This window comes from Clinocottus analis, unplaced genomic scaffold, assembly GCF_023055335.1.
Source record: "Clinocottus analis isolate CAN_PGR_092001 unplaced genomic scaffold, fCliAna1.0.p SCAF_7, whole genome shotgun sequence".
NCBI lineage: Eukaryota > Metazoa > Chordata > Actinopteri > Perciformes > Cottidae > Clinocottus > Clinocottus analis.
In genome coordinates, this window is record NW_027176229.1 from 6,583,225 (window position 1) to 6,600,112 (window position 16,888).

General features: G+C 40.4%; 3 protein-coding genes across 5 annotated transcripts; 2 read left to right on the plus strand and 1 right to left on the minus strand.

The window, feature by feature from the left end:
• The first annotated feature begins 206 nt into the window (after positions 1–206).
• mfsd10 (major facilitator superfamily domain containing 10) lies at positions 207–6,636 on the plus strand. Its single transcript, XM_068566399.1, has 13 exons — positions 207–258; positions 1,359–1,543; positions 2,034–2,130; positions 2,246–2,349; positions 2,528–2,686; positions 2,859–3,050; positions 3,889–3,991; positions 4,103–4,214; positions 4,310–4,418; positions 4,542–4,632; positions 5,793–5,840; positions 5,943–6,032; positions 6,146–6,636. Exons 2-13 carry the CDS (start codon positions 1,391–1,393, stop codon positions 6,247–6,249), a joined length of 1,362 nt encoding a protein of 453 aa, XP_068422500.1. The 5' UTR covers positions 207–258; positions 1,359–1,390; the 3' UTR covers positions 6,250–6,636.
• A 450-nt stretch (positions 6,637–7,086) lies between these two features.
• coq2 (coenzyme Q2 4-hydroxybenzoate polyprenyltransferase) lies at positions 7,087–12,598 on the plus strand. Of its 3 annotated transcripts, XM_068605279.1 has the most exons (10): positions 7,087–7,206; positions 7,873–7,988; positions 8,289–8,360; positions 8,786–9,140; positions 9,937–10,103; positions 10,496–10,617; positions 11,105–11,190; positions 11,465–11,598; positions 11,764–11,952; positions 12,159–12,598. In XM_068605279.1, exons 4-10 carry the CDS (start codon positions 8,828–8,830, stop codon positions 12,312–12,314), a joined length of 1,167 nt encoding a protein of 388 aa, XP_068461380.1. In that variant the 5' UTR covers positions 7,087–7,206; positions 7,873–7,988; positions 8,289–8,360; positions 8,786–8,827; the 3' UTR covers positions 12,315–12,598. The 3 variants fall into 3 exon arrangements, with proteins under 3 accessions (XP_068461380.1, XP_068461381.1, XP_068461382.1); XM_068605280.1 differs by lacking the exon at positions 7,087–7,206 and having other exon boundaries at positions 7,239–7,988; XM_068605281.1 differs by lacking the exons at positions 7,087–7,206; positions 7,873–7,988; positions 8,289–8,360 and adding an exon at positions 8,379–8,509.
• Positions 12,599–13,060: 462 nt separating this feature from the next.
• Positions 13,061–16,056, minus strand: mboat4 (membrane bound O-acyltransferase domain containing 4). Its single transcript, XM_068604974.1, has 3 exons — positions 15,935–16,056; positions 15,078–15,302; positions 13,061–14,003 (listed from the first exon to the last, which is right to left on the minus strand). Exons 1-3 carry the CDS (start codon positions 16,054–16,056, stop codon positions 13,061–13,063), a joined length of 1,290 nt encoding a protein of 429 aa, XP_068461075.1.
• Positions 16,057–16,888: the final 832 nt, after the last annotated feature.

A 16,888-nucleotide genomic window follows, 5' to 3' on the forward strand; every position in this document is an offset into this window, starting at 1 on the left:
TGTATGTGGGATCACAAAATACACCCGTCTACCTTTTCTGGCCGAATATCACGGAGCAACGGCCATAGAGACGATATCACGGACACGTCGCAATTGTCAAATACGAGTTTACGATGAACACCTGAAGGCAGCATTTTCGTCTGAGCGGTGTAGGGTTGGTTGCGACATACTTGTCATCCAAGTGTAAGGAGACACCGCTTCCTGGTGTGGACTTATAATAATGGACCGATGAGAGAGAGGTAGACCTGTTCGAGTCGGGTAAGTCCTCCGTGAGACCCGTTTGGGTTCAGGGACGAGTCTTGGGATCCAGACTGAGTACAGACCCGGTTACTGCTCGCTCGGTTAAATATCGTCGCAGCGGCGGAGAGGAGGGGATGCTCATAGATATCGGTCAGCCTCACTTGATCGGTTGCATGCCGGGGGCGGAGGCAACTAGTTGCAGGCAGTGTGTTTTTCTTTATCAGAGACACAGATTTCGGACTAATTGCATTTAAAATGTGTTTTGTTACGTTTTTACTGCACAGTTAATACAGACCGGGTCCACTTTGACCAGACATTTTGAGTTGCAGTTGTTTCCTCCTTCCTCCTTGAGCAACACCTTTTTTTCAGGTTTTTCCTGATGACTTACTGAAAGTAGTAAATGGAGACTAGTTGATTGCAACCTTACTGGCATACATCTACTTGTGTAACCCTCTGTTTGCTAATAGCATACCAGCATCAACCGTTTTCATATGTTTACACTGGGTTTAACTGAGCCTACGTGGATTTAAACAACCCACTCTGTACATATTGTGATATTGTCTGAAGGGTTCTGCTCAATAATATGCAAATAACGAACAGGTTTCCTACTGACTCATTTTAGAGAACGTACCTGATATGTATCTGCAAATTATATGAAGTTTCCTGCTAATTACTGTAATGTGTGTGTTAATAATTAAAGAGAGACAGACGCTTTCAGTTAATTCAAGTTATTTATTTATTAGAGGTATAGCCCACAGGGTGCAGCATCTGAACATGCACACCGATGACATATCTAATCCAGCATAAAACATACATGAAGGATACATGTAAGAATAATAAATGAATAACCAGTGGAATATTTCCTGGGTTTTTAAAGAGCAGCTTTTTAAGGAGATGTACAAATACCAGCTAAACTTTATAATATATGTTTGAATTGTGTCCTTAAATACCTTGCAATTGGTCCCATATAGTAATATTTATTTCCAGGAAACTCTCAAGAAAGTTATTAGAAAATGACCAACCTTTTAAAAATGTTGTGATAAGTGTTGTTCTTTCCCAAGGGTTAATTTGTCCTGTGTTTTTCTAACATGTTCTGTTTGTGTTTTTTGTATATACAGGAACAGAAAAGACACCATATTTAGTCAGAGAAATGTCAGCCGTAAACAAACCTGCAGAGGATGGAAGCTCCTTTTCATCAAAGGTCATCAACATTGTGTTTATCACACTGCTGTTGGACCTGCTGGGATTCACTCTGATTCTACCTCTGCTTCCTTCTATTTTGGATCATTATGCACAAACAGGGGTTGGTTTATTATAAAAATGTTTTTTACAGCAATCATTTTTTGACGATTCCTTTTGAAGTTGCATTGGATTTTATGTAAACTAAGATACATTATGATCACGTGTGATGCTATTTCTAGCAGTTGAATCCCCAGGCTGGTTTGGAACATATGGGTGCCAGACTATGAGCTCTGTTCCCATGGTCAGACAGTTGTCCATCAGTTTCACTGGTGGAACCGGTGTTTATAGCTTCCAAGAGTAGAAACTGGCTGCTGTTTGAATCATGCCGTGTGTTGACGGACAATGTGCAGAATCTGATGCTCTGTTGAACAAAAGAGGCCTTGTGTGAAGAATCTGTTCCATAAAAACCATAACTAACTCCTGAGCGATTAGATTAACGATCATGCACTGTGTCTGCGTGTGACATGCTTACTCATTCTGAATAGACATATCTAGTAGTGTTTGTATTGTGCTTTTGTGATGAATATTTTGTGCTTTGTCTTGTTGAACAGGATGGCGTATATCAGTCTCTGCAGAGTGTTGTGGACTGGTTCAGGGAGGCCGTCGGGATTCCTATGGAAAAGAAATACAACAGTGTTCTGTTTGGAGGTATTTTGGATTGATTTCATATTCAATATAACTTATGTGGAGTTCTACCTTTTTATGACACCAACAAATTAAAAATGTAATAATGCATTTGTGCGCTCCTCAATTTGCCTTTCAGGTCTGATCGGGTCGTTGTTTTCTCTGCTGCAGTTCCTGTCATCACCTGTAACCGGGGCTCTGTCAGACCGATATGGCAGACGACCTTTGCTCATTCTCACCACAGTGAGTATCATTCTTACCACAGTGCCATATCACACTACTTTTTTGTATAACGTTAAAATATAAACGTTCGTATCCCTTCACACCAGGGTCACTCACTCGGCACAGTCCACACTGAAGACAAAACCATGCCGCTTTTATCATCCGCCCTGATTCACTCGGGTCTCATTGTGTGTTCCAGTTAGGTCTGATGACCTCTTATGCGGTCTGGGCTGTTTCCCGGAGCTTCAGCATGTTCCTTCTGTTCCGGGTAATTGGGGGCATTTGTAAGGGAAACGTCAGCCTCTGCACTGCCATCGTGGCCGACTTGCCTTGCCCAAAAGCACGGAACCGAGGAATGGTAGGCACATACTTTCTTCGGCCAGAACAGAAAGTGTAATTTGTTAAGATATGGCATCCAAAAACACAATAATTTGATCTGATGCATGCTCCAACTTTTGCTGGAAATTCATGTATGAAAACAAGCCCAATGTAAATGTCCTAAAATCTAACTTTAATTTCTTTACGACCAGGCTATGATTGGCATCGCCTTCTCCCTCGGCTTCACTGTGGGACCTCTGATGGGCGCCTACTTTGCCCTCAGCTCCAAAACAACAGGGAATGTCTTCTACCAAACTCCGGCTCTGCTCGCCTTGGCCTTCAGCGTGGCGGATCTGCTCTTCATTTGGGTCATAATGCCAGAGACGCTCACAAAGGACGCCAAGGTTGGCTATGAAAACACTCACACTGACAACTGACAAACTTAATCACTTGCAGTTTTAATCAAGCGGCCGATGTTTTGTGCAGCGTTTTGTACGAGATTGAGATAAGAAGATTGGTACCGCTCTCTAATGTCTGTACGGTCAATGTGAAGCTTCAGCCAGTTAGCTTAGCTTACTGTAAAAGCTGGAAAGAGGGGAAAAAAAAGCTTGTCTGGCTTTGCCCAAAGTTAATAAAATACGCCAGCTAGTAACTCTAAAGCTCCCTATTAAATGTAATCGGCCCATTGTTGTTTCATCTGGGGTTATGTCCCTGAAAAAGACTCCAGGAAGTGATTAGACCGCTTGCTGGGTGGAGCTATGCTGGAAATGATCATGTACCGAACTCTATGAGCTAAGAACATTATCAGTGTACATTGTCCTGTCATAACACGCACCATAAATCAAACACAGAGCGAGGAAGCTGTCAATCAAGTGCACTATACATGTCCACACAGAAGAGGCTTAATCGGGCAACACCCGTGTGCGTTTAATAGGGCGCAAAGGAGCTTAAAAAACATAGAAGACAAATATTTAAAGCTGTGTCGTAAAATGGGCAAAATCCAACTGGAAAGCTCACATAAAATAAAATGCCAGCAAAACATTAACAATACATTTCCCATAATAATTAGAGGTTAAAACATCATCACTACACACTGATTGGTATGTTAAAATCCTGGTTATTTTCACTGAGTTGTAAAATTGAATACAGGTTTATTTTCCCTAGTGGCTGAACATATTCTTTTTTTCACAACAACATTATTCACTTTGACAGATACAGATCATTTTTATTGTTTCATCCTAGACTTCATCTTCGGGGTTCGAGGACTCCAGGGACCTCCTGAACCCATTATCTTTGTTCCATTTTTTAGCTGTGACCAGAACAAAAGACCCGCCTCCAAAAGAAAGTGGGTACTGCACATACTGAACTCCTCTATAAGAAAAGAGGCTTACAGCCATTTGACCCAGATAAGGCATGAATAAACAGTAATAGATAAAAGGTTGAAATGTCTTTACAGGAATGCAGAAGCTTCAAGCGTTGGGCCTGATTTATTTCTGCTACCTCTTCCTGTTCTCTGGTCTGGAGTTCACGCTGAGTTTTCTGACTCACCAACGCTTCCACTTTACAAGGTATGAACTCAAAGATTAAGCTGTCCACTCTCATAGTTAACGGTAAACTCACCCGAGCAGCAACCCTTTTTTTACGAAGATTTTTCTCCCACTAGTATGCAGCAGGGAAAGATGTTCTTCTTCATTGGTGTCATCATGGCTTTGATCCAGGGAGGTTATGCTCGCAGAATCAAACCTGGGCAGCATATCAGGGCTGTTAGAGTGGTAGGAGCATCTTCTGTTTACATCACAAACATCTGGACAAGGAAATACTCTTTATGCTGAAAAAACATGATGCACGTGACACACTTGTTTTCACAAATAACCACATTTCTCTCTTTTTTTTAGGCAATCATAACATTGATCCCAGCGTTTATTCTCATCGGGCTCTCCTGGAATATAACGATGCTTTACGTAGGCTTGGCGTTATACTCATTTGGTGAGATGATTTAATGTTGTATATTGTCATCTGGAGAAGTGAAGCCATGTCTTGTAACCAAAAACGTGTAATATTAGTTAAATGTAATTGATAAACAATGACATAATGCACTTGAGTAGTCACATAAAAAAATGTGATGGATTGATAGAAGAAAAGGCCGGTAAACTTATAATATCAAACCTCAAAACTAATCTGCAAGACTTTGCATGCTCACCATTTGATTTGTGGGGACAAAACTCCCAGAGCTGATGCATATGAGCCCATTGGAGTAAAAGAAAACACTAAATGGGTAAACTACATGGTGCTTGCACAGGGAATGTGATATTTTAAAACTTAAAAAAAGAATAATAATGAGCCTTGAATAAATGATCTGATAATATAATTGATTTTTGTGAAACATTACATCAGAACATCTGGAATAATTAAAGAATAAATGACAACAAGCTCCAATAGAAAAATAGAAAACAATGGTCGAAGGCAAAATAGAAAAACATGATTTGTATGTATTTGTTTTATAGTGTATTTGTGTTAATTATGCAGACATGTTGGCAGCCATAGCTTATCTCAAGAGGCTTTTTGATTGAATAAAGGGTGTTAAAGGAGCCCTGTCCAATACCTGACGACTGAGGCGCTTTTCCCTCTGTATTGATCTGGCTGACGCGCTCTTGCTGTGCCTCGACCACCTTGCCTTCCTTTGACTCGGTTCAACAATCCACGGACATGTTGTCATGAATAAGATGAGTTTATTCCCCTTTGCCGTAATAGAACATTAAATATGGCCCCTGGATGCCAACAATTAACACTTTGTTGCTTGAAGCAAAACAGTACCATGCAAGCGGTCAAAACCCTTTACCCTACACCTGCCTCAATCGATACTCTGATTGATTATATAACCAATTCCAGGAACACAGAGCAGCGCCACTCAGTGTACATATTTAGTAACAAAGTTTGATCCCATTTGGATACATAAAAGTAAAACACAGCCTACAACCAATCACACATTATGGTTAGTGTGAAGCAGAGTAATATCCATAGACAATGCATACAAATGTAAAACAGGACATTTAGCTACATCTAAAAGATGTATTTATTTATGTTAAATGCAATGTATTGTGTGTTAACATTGTATGTCATTTATAATTTATTTATTTTTGTGACAGCGGCTGCAATAGTAGTTCCATGCCTGTCGACGCTTGTTTCTGACCACGGTGAGCCTCTATATTAATTAATGTTTATGGACTCTCACAACCCATGCTGATTAGATGAGACTGTGCATGTTATTATCTGATTATCTGTGGCTATTCCTCCAGGGACGGCCAATCAGAAGGGCACAGTGATGGGGATTCTGCGCAGCTTGGGCGCCCTGGCCAGAGCACTGGGACCAGTTGTGTCATCCTCGGGTAAGGATGCCAATGGACATTAATAGCATCAAATGCTGCTGGGATTTGTTGACACTTTATAAAAACATAAATAATCTTGCTTTGTAAAAATGTTGTTTGTGGTTTCTTCACAGTTTACTGGATAGCTGGAGCTCAGATCTGTTTTCTTCTCACATCAGCCTCTTTCATCATTCCTCTGGTTCTCCTGAGGACAGCCAGAAGTCTGAAAGAGGAGTGAGAGACACAAACTCTGCAGAGACACTTTATAGCTGAATGTTATGATGTTTACATCTGCTGGTAAAACTAGCGCTGGTGTCTTACCTTGACACAAACAAAAATAATAATAAGATGTATACTTTGTGCACTGTTGGCTAAGCATCATCACATAGGACATAAATAATGCAAGAAGACGATGCACACCAAAACCAAATGATGTTATTGTACACATTCGTGTATTGCCTTTTAATGTGCATATTTAGAACTGCTCCAAATGTGAAATGTATGGGTTAGAGCGGGTTACAAATAATGTTTATGTCAATAGATATACTTTTTTTAAATACAGTATTTTATCAAACACTCAAGATTTTATATTTTGCAAAGCAACTTTTTATTTGAGTTCCCTTTAAACGTGGAGATTATATTTTCTTGCTTTAAAAAAAAAAGAATAAACGAGCTTGTCAACTACTGTGTGTGAAAACAAACTATCTTAAAGACTTAACTTAAAGATTGTACAAAAGGGTTTCAATTTCATTGCAATGACAGAAATTAAGCAAATACATCTTCTCACGTAAAGCCTTTAAAGTAGGCTACTTGTACTTTATTGCCATGCTTTGCACCATGATACTCTAACTTCACTGCATACATTTTACTCCACAACATGTATCTGTTTTGAAGATGTGAAATCTACACTACAAAAAATATATATGATTTGTACTAGTAAGTTATGAATTCAAGCTATACAACATTACACTATACCATATTTTACTTAACTTGTAAATTAGCTAGCCGAGTTAGCTTCGTGTCGATGTGATTTTCTAAACCAGATGCAACGTTTCGGACAAATCTCTAGTTGTCTGTCATTAGTTCCGCGTGCGGGCTTTGTTTACTCCGGAACATTATCTTGCGGACCACAACAGGTCAGCGGTGCAGCTGTGGGGAAAGAGAGGAAGAGAGACATCAGCAGGACGTGAGCGAGGTAATTTATATCGACAGGTAGCAACTTCGTTGGTAGAAAACACAGTTACGAGGAGCAATGGAGGATCAAGAGCAACAACACAAACGACGAGTATATGGGGACAAAAGAGATTCAGTAACGACAACAAAAATTAAAAAAAAGCAACAACCACTTATACTAATAGTTTTACAATGGAATGACAGGAGCTTATTGGCCAATGAGATATCCACGGTACTGGTAAAAGGAGACAGTCAGGAATATACAGTGGTGATAGTGAAAGAGGAGAGCAGATTGTTATAATTAACTGCTACCATCCATGTAAAAGGTTAGATTTGGATAGTATTTAGTTGTTGCTCAATGCAAGGACAACACAGACAGAGTAGTGTGGTGTGCGGATTTCACGGCTCACAGTACAACGTGTAAAAAGAAACTTGGATACTATGCCAGTAAGTACCAGTAAAGCAGAGCTCATTTGTATTATTTGGAAAAGAAAATCAATAATGTGACAAAAGGGTGAGACAGAGAGGATATGATGCAAGGGTGCTTGTTAGAGGCTAGGATTTGATAGGTCTGGAGTGGAAAACATAGTGGATGAAATATAAGTTAATGTGCAATGTGTGGTATTATGTTTTTATTATTTTATTTTGGGGGAAAGATTGTACGTTGATTGGCTGATCCACACTCCAGAGCTAAAGGTGGCGCTGATGCACCAATACACTGGATGACATTGAAACCAGAAGAGGAAGCAACAGCAGAAGCAACAGAAGAAGAAACAGAAGAAGAAGCAGAAGAACCAGAAGAAAGTAAGGACCCATTATACACCTGTGTTATGGCTAGTCTTCGTTATTTCAACGTTGTTTACTTAAGCTGCAAATGAGTGAGCAGGAAATTAGGTTTATGGCTAACACATGTTCAAGGTTGAGCAGTCTTGGGTGTGTCATTCATGTATTGTAATAGTACATGCTTTGCTTTCACCATGAAGTACCGCATGGTACACATGCCCAGATTCCTAAATGTACCCATCACTTCATTGGAGGGGATTTTGATGAATACTAAACCGAAATCAACGAGCAACAATTTGATTTATGTGTTATTTTTTCCAGATGTGTGAGAGCTGAGTTGAGCGCGGTGAAGACGGCATCCTCTGTGGATCTGCTGGCTCTGAATGCACACTGGTGAGGGTCCGGGCTGGCCTGGGGCTCTTGCTGTTGGGGCTTGTGACATTCTAGGTCGCCTGCCACACATCTTTAGTGTTGTTGGTGTTGAGGTCTCTCACCAGTCTCTCTTGACGCCTCTTCTTGCCACCTTGATGCTGGTTTATACCGTTAGTATTAAGTGCATGACAGTTATATTAGTGTTTGCCATATCTACTAACAAACTAACTTATCTTCATTTGCAACAGCTAATATAACCAGACGGACTGTTCAAGTACTTAATAATGTGGCTGCATGGCTAAACAGGAGACAGTTCTCTTGAACATCTCAGTGTTTTTGCAGCTGATTCACTCTGACACAAAAGAAATGCCTGTTGCAGCAAGTCAGTCCTTTATTGTGAAAAAGCCATTGACAAGCCATTGTGTGTGTTTTCGTTTGTGTGTTAGGGGGGACATTAGCTGGCATTAATTCGACCTCAGATAAACACCATGTTCTCAGCTAAGCTGACCAGCCGGTTAACTCTGAATACCCTGAGGCGGATTCATCATGGAGCGCCTTATTGCTGCCATCACTCCATGTTGAATGTCATCCTTCACGCAGAAGGAGGGAGGACTAGAGATGTGAGTCTTTGCTCAGATTCCAGTGTGTTGAGGAGAGGACGTTATGGCCAGATACTCCGACCTCGTGAAACGCTGCAATATGGGAGAAGATCATTCAGTTTATCAGCTGCCACAGTTGTGAATTTAGCACCCGCTCCAGTGCAGCCATACCTCCGGTTGATGAGGCTGGACAAACCTATTGGTGGGTACTTACGTCTTCTTTAATCCATCTGTTTATAAAATAATGTTATACAAAGACTGATGCTCTGTATGTATAAACTATGAATATTGGTTTTATTGGCATTATTTCAGTGCAGATGCCTGGAACATTGTCAAATCTGCATTTCTTTGGGAGTAATTCAACCAGTTGTGTAATAACAACTTTTTAAGCATATAATTGTCTATTAGAAAACACAAAATGACCATAAGATAGACAGGCTAAAAAGATTAACTTGATTTTTAGCTCCATTTTACAAGAACATTTCTAAAACTTTATATTAAAGGTGGTATGTGCTATTAAATATATTTGTATCAACTTCAAAAGACCATACAAATGCAACGCTACTTTTATATGTGCTTTTATTACTCAAAGTGTGATGTTCTGTGTGCCACTGTGACTCTACGTCTGCAGCTTGGAGTTCAACCAAAGAGATTTCCCTTTTTAAAAAGTCTAAAATACATCAAACAAGAGTGTTGGGGCAATGAGAGTAGGGTAACAATACTATTTACTATTATTTACTATTACTATTATTGTTATTATTATGATTATGAAAAGTTACACTAATGCTGTACTATAGAGTAGCGTTCGATTTTATTTTTGCAAGAAAACAGCAAGTTCAGTTTTAGGTTTTACTCACAAATGTTTTCAGAAAGGCAGAAGAGCGTGTACTCGAACGCTAACCTCTCATTTATTTCACCGATAATACACTTTTTTTTCTTAAATTGATTTAGTAATCGTAGTGACAGGTCGGGTGTGTTTGTGTTGTGTTTTATTGCAGGTACATGGCTGCTCTACCTCCCGTCTACATGGAGCATCGCTCTGGCTGCCGACCCCGGATGCCTCCCACATCTGGACATGCTCACCCTGTTTGGTGCAGGTGCCCTGCTGATGAGGGGAGCCGGCTGCACCATTAATGACATGTGGGATAAAGACTTTGACAAAAAGGTATTTTATAGCCAGTTACACATTAGCTGAGAGAAACGGGCGGCTTTTGGTCAAATATGTTATGAAAATTCCCAAGCAGCTTCGCTAAAATCTTAAACTTTGACCTGTTCGCTCCATTATTTTTATTTAACAGCTATTTCTTTAGCAATGCCCTTTTCTGCAGGTTTTGAAAGTGTTTATTTTGTTGAATTATTTTTTTTTGATCGTACATATATGTTTTCAAAGCCATAATACCCAATAAGATGCTAATCTTTGCATGTGGTGCTGCATCACCATCACTTACATCGCCACAGCAAATAACTCACTCCTTACTAATAAATTCCAGCAAGATGTGAACATTCCTAATAGGATTTCTGCCCTAGCTGATTGAAAGTGTAAATGTTTTTGTGCAGGTGGCCAGGACGGCAACTCGACCCATTGCCTCAGGAGAGATTTCTCAGATGCAGGCACTGGCCTTCTTAGGAGTGCAGCTTTCACTGGGACTCGGGGTTCTCTTGTGTCTCAACTACTACAGGTACCCAGTGATCTTCATGTATAGTGATCAGTTCAGGAACATTAATTTAAGGAACATAGATGGAATAAATTACCGAGCGTGTAGGTCAAACAAAAAACCCTGTCTTTGGACTTCTTGCGCTGTCCGTAGTAAAGATACTCCCTAGATTTGTATTTAGATAAGTTGGTTGATTTTTCCCAGACATCCTCAGGATTTCCTATTACGAAATTGAGTTCCCAGGCTTCCCGTCACTGGAAGCATATTTAATGTTGAGTATTATGAAAAGGAGGAATGATTACAGTAAGCAAAACATATTTTAACCTATTTATTGTTTCAGACGGATTGAACATTTGTTAGCCCATCCTTATATAAACACGGCAACAAACATTTTTATAGATGCTTTAGTTGCTGTTTGTTAATGTACAAGTACTATGTGTTAAAATACAGACAAAAGAAGTCTAAAGGCTCAACATTGTTTAACTCATCGTTCTCGTAATAATCTCTACAGCATAGCTTTGGGTGCGGCCTCATTAGCTCTGGTCATCTCCTACCCGCTGATGAAGAGGATTACTTATTGGCCACAGTTGGTGTTGGGTATGTACCGTGTGAGATTCTCCTACCTACCTCTATAACCAAGACCGCATTCACACCTAATCATGTGTTCTTGAAAGTGGGCAGGTTACAGTGTACAATGATTAATGGTCCTTTCAAATCAGATGGGTGTCACTCAAATGGGGCATTTAAGTGAACTTCCACACAACACGGTGCTAATTGCCACAAAGCCTGATTTTGGTGTTAATGAGGCCTAAAATTCTTTTCTCAGCAAAACTAAAGTTGGTCTCATGTGTCTTCCATGACTTCTGTCTAGGCCTCACTTTCAACTGGGGAGCGCTGCTCGGCTGGTCCGCCGTCAAGGGCTTCTGTGATTGGTCCGTATGCCTCCCGCTGTATTTCTCAGGAGTGATGTGGACGATGATCTATGACACCATTTATGCACATCAGGTGAAGCATGGCGCTCTGCAGTTCTTCTTTATATTTTCTAAAAGGCACTGACGTGGATATTTTCAGGCGCTCTTATTTAGCAGAAAACTAAATACATTTTTAACCTTAATGTCTCACTTTTATTGATTGAGACTGCGCTCCATCTGTTCTCTCTCCGATAATCAGGATAAGGAGGACGACATCAAGGTCGGAGTGAAATCTACTGCGCTGAGGTTCCACGAGCAAACCAAACCGTGGCTAAGCGGCTTCATGGTGGCCATGATGTCCGGACTGGTTGTAACTGGAGTCAACGCTGAGCAGACTCTCCCTTACTATGCAGTACTGTCCACAGTGGCCGTTCACCTCACGCATCAGGTGAGGAACATGGCGTTGTACACGTCGTCTGAAGGCGCTCTGCCAAAAGGTTGCTTATTCCAGTCCATAGAGTGCAGTTTTATTCCATCCCAATATGTTATGACAGTTCATCTTGTTTAGTCAGTAACACAGCTTCAGTTGTTTAAACCAAAGATGGGTCTCTAACATTTCCTTAAAGCATGACATTTACTCTATCTCTTTTTTAGATTTACACATTGGACATCAACAAACCAGAGGACTGCTGGAAGAAGTTTTCCTCAAACAGAAACCTCGGACTGTTGTTACTTTTAGGCATTGTTACCGGCAATTTGTGGAAAGAAAGAAGAGAGACTTTGATACTAAACAAGGAAGCAGTCAGCTAAGTGAGATCAGCAGAGCAAATTTTATTTTTGTGACATTTACGACCATCATATAATCAGTGATGTTTAATTCTGAACAAAGCTCTATTGGACAACACAAAGATGTACCTTTCAATGGATCTTGAGATTAAATTATTAAACAGTACACCTCCTCGTACATACAAATATAATTCCCCTCTATGTTATAGTGCTGCTCAGTGGACCGCCAATGGCTGCACAAACAAACACAAAAATCTGCAACACGTAGTCATAATGAATATGCATAATTGAGGAAATTGTGTTTTTTTTTTTTTAAAAAAAAGCTCCATTAAGCAATTTTTAGCACGAGGGAGCCAACGAATGGCCACCGCAAAAAGTATTTACTGGTTGTTTGGTTTCATTTTGTCCACCAATTGTTGAGGAAAATATCTAAGTCTTGACACATGAAGATATGAATAAAAACAAAGCAGTATATGTGCAGGGAGGCTGATGAAGGAGGCTAGAAGCTGCACGGCCCGCACCCTCATTACAGTCACGATATCAAAGTGACCCATTGAATAAAATTATCCATTGCTGCGCTTTTTTTGAATACTTAATTTAACAATCTTTGCCAATTCAACAAAATGGTATTACCAGGACTATGAACAACGACAGCAGAACAAAAGACGATTGCAGACTCCATGTTGAGAGCAACAGGAAGTCCATTCATATATTTAATTGACAGAACACGCCTGTTGTAGTTTGGAGAATGTGTTCACATGCCTACAATACTAAACAGTGTTGACTTTTATAACAAAGAGCAGAATTATGTTGAAAAGGGGGAACAGACCGATATATGTGAGAGACAAAAGTCTCAAACCAGAAGTATTTCTTAATTCTATTGCTGTAACAATACAAGCAATCGTAATTTGAGTGTTAATCCAGCTTAAACAAGTGTATATGTTCCTCCACATGGATGAAGGTTTTGGCTGCAGGTAGCTGTGTATATGATAATCTGCCTTCACCGTTGCTGCCCAGGTCAAAAATCCCACAAAGTGACCAAAATGACAACCATGCCACCACAGTGAGAAACTGAAAGTCATGAACAACGGGAAACGGTTGCACCTTCTGTAAACCAGTCGACGCAGCCATGAAGCTGTGGTGGCGTTCCACCGGCGGGCAAACTGGGACATGCGGCTCGACGCTTCGATGGTCCAGAAGTCTCCATCGGATAGTCCGCTCCAGTCCGGGGGCTCTCCCGGTGCTTGTACCCAAAAGCCAAACCCAGCTGCGTTATTGAGGCATTCACTGATCCTCCAGTGCGAATAATATTGGATCCTCAAAGTCAACGCCAGAGCCAAAACCCACAGGATGCCATAGAGAGTGATTGAGTTGGAGGGATCATGGGTGTTCAGAAAATGGACAAGACAGTACCGTACCACCTCCAGCAGTAACACCTGCATCAATTTTAAAAAGACTACACCCAGCGGATTAGGGGGAGGGTTCAGGCTGATCCCCGCCATGGAGGACACGAATCGGCTGTAGGAGCACAGAGGGCCTCCGAGCAGCGTGGTGAAGCTGAAGATGTAGCTGATCAGAGGGAGAAGCGTCACACAAGCTTTGCTTTTGGATGAAGCGCTGAGTGTCAGTCGAACTCGTTTCTCCTGGAGGTCCATGGACACTGAGGTGATTCTCTGAGTGAGCAGCATCGAACAGGACACTGCCAAAAACAATCTGAGAAGTGGAGGGGCTGTTCATTTGCTTACAGACAGAAGAAAGAGGAATACATGTTGAAATATTGGTGTGCATTTCTTGTTTTCAGCCAGAGCACAATAGCGTTAAACAACCTGGGTTCAAACCTCGTCCTCATCAGTGGAAACAGCACTTGACATAACGGACTCCCCGTGAGGTCCACTGAGCAGCTGTTCTGGAGCTTTCCATCGCATCACACGGCAGCTTACAAAGTCCCAAAGGTGCTCTGAATCATGGGAAGCTTGAACATCGACAGTTCTAATGAACAAACCCATGTGGACAGTGTGATGTGGTCAAAAAGCTCCAGGACAGATACTGAGGATTTTGAGGTGAGGTTATTATGTCAAATGCAAAAGCTGGGAAATTATTCAATTCTGAAAGGAAACCCATGTCTTTGCTCTTGATTACATTTAGGCAAATAGTGATTGCTCTATTGGGGCACGTCAATGTTTATTTTTAACTGTCTTCACGTTACATCCCGAGGGTTATCTTATTGGACTTCTGCTCACAATGTACACAAGACATATTTATTAAGACTAAGCAGAAGCTCTCTGCAAAATATTTTTCCAAGTTTGCATCTTGAAGGGTGTGATGGGTAATATGTTTAAATTTGTAGTATTGTCAAACAAAGTGATAAGACCAAAACCAACAATGCGGTAGTTTGTCTCAGCATTGTCAGTTTTTAGTAGCACTTAGACGTGGCTCCTTGAAAATGGGGTCATGGACTTACATAGCTTTTTTTTTTTTTTTTTTTTTTAATCTTTAATGACTTAATACTTTGATAAATGACTTGAGCACTTTTTTTAGCTTTCAGCAAACATTACATGAACAGTAAGTATTGCATTTGTGTGTAGCACTCATGATTATTTACAGCAGTAGGACAACGCATGTGAAATTGTCCTGAGTTTTTTTTTTGTTTTTTTGAGGGATTTATTGAAAAATACAGAATATCACCAGACTTGACCTTCAAATATATTGCTACATACTTCATGTTGGATGGTTGGGAAAAGCATGGCTGTCAGTTTGCATACTGAAGAGCCGATTTAAGATCAGTACCTGATGCTGACGGGCTCGTGCAGGTAGTATTCCCTGTACTGTATGAGCAGGTGCCAGAAGGTTTGCCACAACATCTGGATACCAAACACCCAGGCGTGGACACAGCTGGGATCCACAGAGCACACCAGCAGAATGAAGACCAGGGTGGAGGCGAAGAGAAGCGAGCTGTAGATGCCCATTGTGACGACGGCCAGGACGCATCCGCCGACAGAAACAAACAGGTACCTGCGGATGGAAATGCATGTTGGCGATCAGCCTCTGTGTTGATGATTGAGTCAACGTTTAGGCTACTTTCTACGCAAAAAATGGCAACTGGTTGCTGGTTGCAGCTTCTCGAGTATGAGGATTTGCTGTTTTTAATCTGTTTATATCATCGTAAACTGTAGATAATTGGGTTTTGGATTGTTAGTCGGACAATAAAATTAATGTTATGCCCATTTTCGTATATTTTATTGGCTAATCATTAAAATGGTCTGCAGATTATTTGATAATTCAATTCATTGTTTGTTGCAATTTGTGTTTCTTTAATGCAAAATGCAATCAGTTAAATGAAATGCTAACAAATGAATATAAGAAGAAACAAATAGATCTGTATAAATACGTTTAAACAACATTCTGCAGGGTTGTATACTCTGTTGAATATTGTGGTCTTGTTGTTAACTGTAGTTCCTGTTCAACTGATTATTGTTTAATTTAATTTGAATTTCAAATCCAACTCCACAAACCGACTGCAATTTAAATCCCAATGTTAATAGAGTATAAAGAGTTTAAGGCTCCAGGAACAACAATTACCTGACACATTGCTTTGACACATTCTCTAACGCATAATAAAAACAAATCGATTCATAATCACATACCTGTACGTCAAGGACAGATGTCCCCGTTTAGCAAGAAAAAAAAACAAAAATGCGAATGGAAGTGAGAAACATTGGTGCATTAGAAACATATGTGGTTCCCAGAACCAGCTCGTCAAACCCATATCTGAACCTGATGGACGAACAAAGCTGCTGATAGCAGACGTCTGCTGCTGATTGTCATTGTCCTATTAAAGAGGTGAAATACTTGTTGTACCTGGTTTTACTGACCGCCTCTACCGTTCCACCCGTCGCCTGCATGAAAACGATTCCCTTTTGTGTACCATTGTCACACAGTACCGATAATAGTTCACTCTTTTGTTGATTCAGAGGCTTTTTATCGGTCCATATTTAAGCTACTGTAGAAACCAAACACATAGCAACTGTTCTCACTCTCTTATCTCTCCATTAGAGTTTTTGAATTTCTTACGAACTGCCCAACAAGCTCTTAATCTCTCTGTAATGTCAGTAAGTTATTTTTTACTTTTTGCGTTTAAAGATTTTTCTGGGATCCCGTCTCAAGAGAGGTTTATGTGAGACATTATGTTTTAGCCACAACACCCTGTAATGCAGTTATCTAACAATGTATAATTAAGAAAGTTAGAAATTCCAATCATCAACGTACAATTCACCTTTGGCACCACAAAGTGTACATATTTCTAACAACTTTCCCTAAAGGTCTGCTGGCCGAGTGTTGATTGTTATACTTGTTGCAGTATTAAAGGCTGAATGTGTAGGATGTTGTGTCGTTTAGTAGTGTGTTTGCAGACTAGCCTTCACCCCATGGCCTTCCTTAACATAAGAGCACAACTGAAGGCGTTACTCTGCAGCTCGTGTTGGAGAACTACGATGAACTACAGGAACACACAAACTGGAAAGGCTCTCGCTAGAGGCAGTGTTTGTCTGCTCTGGGGAAGAGGAATTGCTCCTTATTTAGAGAATAGATTATTTAGATTA

Coding starts and splice junctions, on each gene's coding strand:
- coq2 (XM_068605279.1), top strand. CDS start 8,828: ATGTTCTCAGCTAAGCTGACCAGCCGGTTAACTCTGAATACCCTGAGG. Junction 10,618..11,104: donor TTGTGTCTCAACTACTACAG/GTACCCAGTGAT, acceptor TAATCTCTACAG/CATAGCTTTGGGTGCGGCCT. Junction 11,953..12,158: donor CCGTTCACCTCACGCATCAG/GTGAGGAACATG, acceptor TCTCTTTTTTAG/ATTTACACATTGGACATCAA.
- mboat4 (XM_068604974.1), bottom strand. CDS start 16,056: ATGGGTTTGACGAGCTGGTTCTGGGAACCACATATGTTTCTAATGCAC. Junction 15,303..15,934: donor CATCTGTCCTTGACGTACAG/GTATGTGATTAT, acceptor TTCCATCCGCAG/GTACCTGTTTGTTTCTGTCG. Junction 14,004..15,077: donor CACGAGCCCGTCAGCATCAG/GTACTGATCTTA, acceptor TCCACTTCTCAG/ATTGTTTTTGGCAGTGTCCT.
- mfsd10 (XM_068566399.1), top strand. CDS start 1,391: ATGTCAGCCGTAAACAAACCTGCAGAGGATGGAAGCTCCTTTTCATCA. Junction 1,544..2,033: donor ATCATTATGCACAAACAGGG/GTTGGTTTATTA, acceptor CTTGTTGAACAG/GATGGCGTATATCAGTCTCT. Junction 6,033..6,145: donor ACCAGTTGTGTCATCCTCGG/GTAAGGATGCCA, acceptor GTTTCTTCACAG/TTTACTGGATAGCTGGAGCT.